This window comes from Chelonoidis abingdonii, chromosome 11 (assembly GCF_003597395.2).
Source record: "Chelonoidis abingdonii isolate Lonesome George chromosome 11, CheloAbing_2.0, whole genome shotgun sequence".
NCBI lineage: Eukaryota > Metazoa > Chordata > Testudines > Testudinidae > Chelonoidis > Chelonoidis abingdonii.
In genome coordinates, this window is record NC_133779.1 from 22,963,221 (window position 1) to 22,964,282 (window position 1,062).

Genomic DNA, 1,062 nt, shown 5'->3' on the forward strand with positions numbered 1-1,062 from the left:
CTGGGCAGTGCCTGGCGCGACGGGGCCCCCATCTCAGTCTGAGGGGACTGGGCAGTGCCTGGCGCGACGGGGCCCCCATCTCAGTCTGAGGGGTCTGGGCAGTGCCTGGCGCGACGGGGCCCCAATCTCGGCCAGGGGTCTGGGCAGTGCCCAGCCTACAGCAAACCCCTGCCCAGCCCTCCTGGCAGTCAGAGAACCAGACGCTCCTGCCCCCAGGCTTTGCCCGGGCCCGATGGGGCCTAGAACCAACCGTGGGATCCTGGTGGGGAGTGAGGAGCCTCCCTGTCCCCGACCGACGCTGCCCCGACTCCTCGGCCCGGCGTTGGGGGCAGCGTGTGGGGCTTGGCCCCGCCTGAGCTGTGCCCTCCCCCTAGGTCCTCGCTGGTGGAGCTGGAGAGGGGCATCCAGGGGCTGGTCGTCATGTCCACCACCTTGGAAGAGATCTTCAACTGCATCTTCGACGCCCGCGTGCCCCCCATGTGGGAGAGGGTAAGGGCGCCCCAGCTGCCAGGGGGGGAGAGCTGGAGTCGCTGCCCCATGGGAATGCCCCCCGCCCTTCCTGGGGGCCCAGGGACTCCCCACTGCTGCCCCCCATGGTGTCTGGCTTTGGGGCCACGGGTGGGTCGATTGGGAAGGTTCCTGCCCCCCCCCAGTAACGTCCCCCTCCATCAGATCTTCAGCTGCTGCCCGCGTGGCTTAGGGGAGCACCACCCCCTTTACCACGCCCACGCCCTAGTCTGAGGGGCCCTAGGACTCCCGCAAGATGGGTGCCTCAGTTTCCCTGGGTGTGAAAGCCTCCAAGCGCTGGGGGGCGAGCGATGCTGAGCTGTGCCATGTGCCTGCCCCCCTCCCAGCCCTGTGCTCTGCCCCCCACAGGCCTACCCCTCGCAGAAGCCGCTGGCCGCCTGGACTCGGGACCTGGGCCAGCGGGTGGAGCAGTTTGCCCGCTGGGCTGAGACGGCACATCCCCCCGTGCTCTTCTGGCTCTCGGGGTTCACCTTCCCCACCGGGTTCCTGACAGCCGTGCTGCAGGCAGCCGCCCGCCAGAACAACGTGGGTACC

The 1,062-nt window shown here is 69.4% G+C and overlaps 1 protein-coding gene across 1 annotated transcript in view; it reads left to right on the top strand.

The window, feature by feature from the left end:
- Positions 1–1,062, top strand: part of DNAH2 (dynein axonemal heavy chain 2) — a 148,458-nt gene that overhangs the window by 141,454 nt on the left and 5,942 nt on the right. The window contains 2 exon segments of the mRNA XM_075071345.1: positions 333–489; positions 877–1,057. Coding sequence (XP_074927446.1) covers positions 333–489; positions 877–1,057 — 338 coding nt within the window.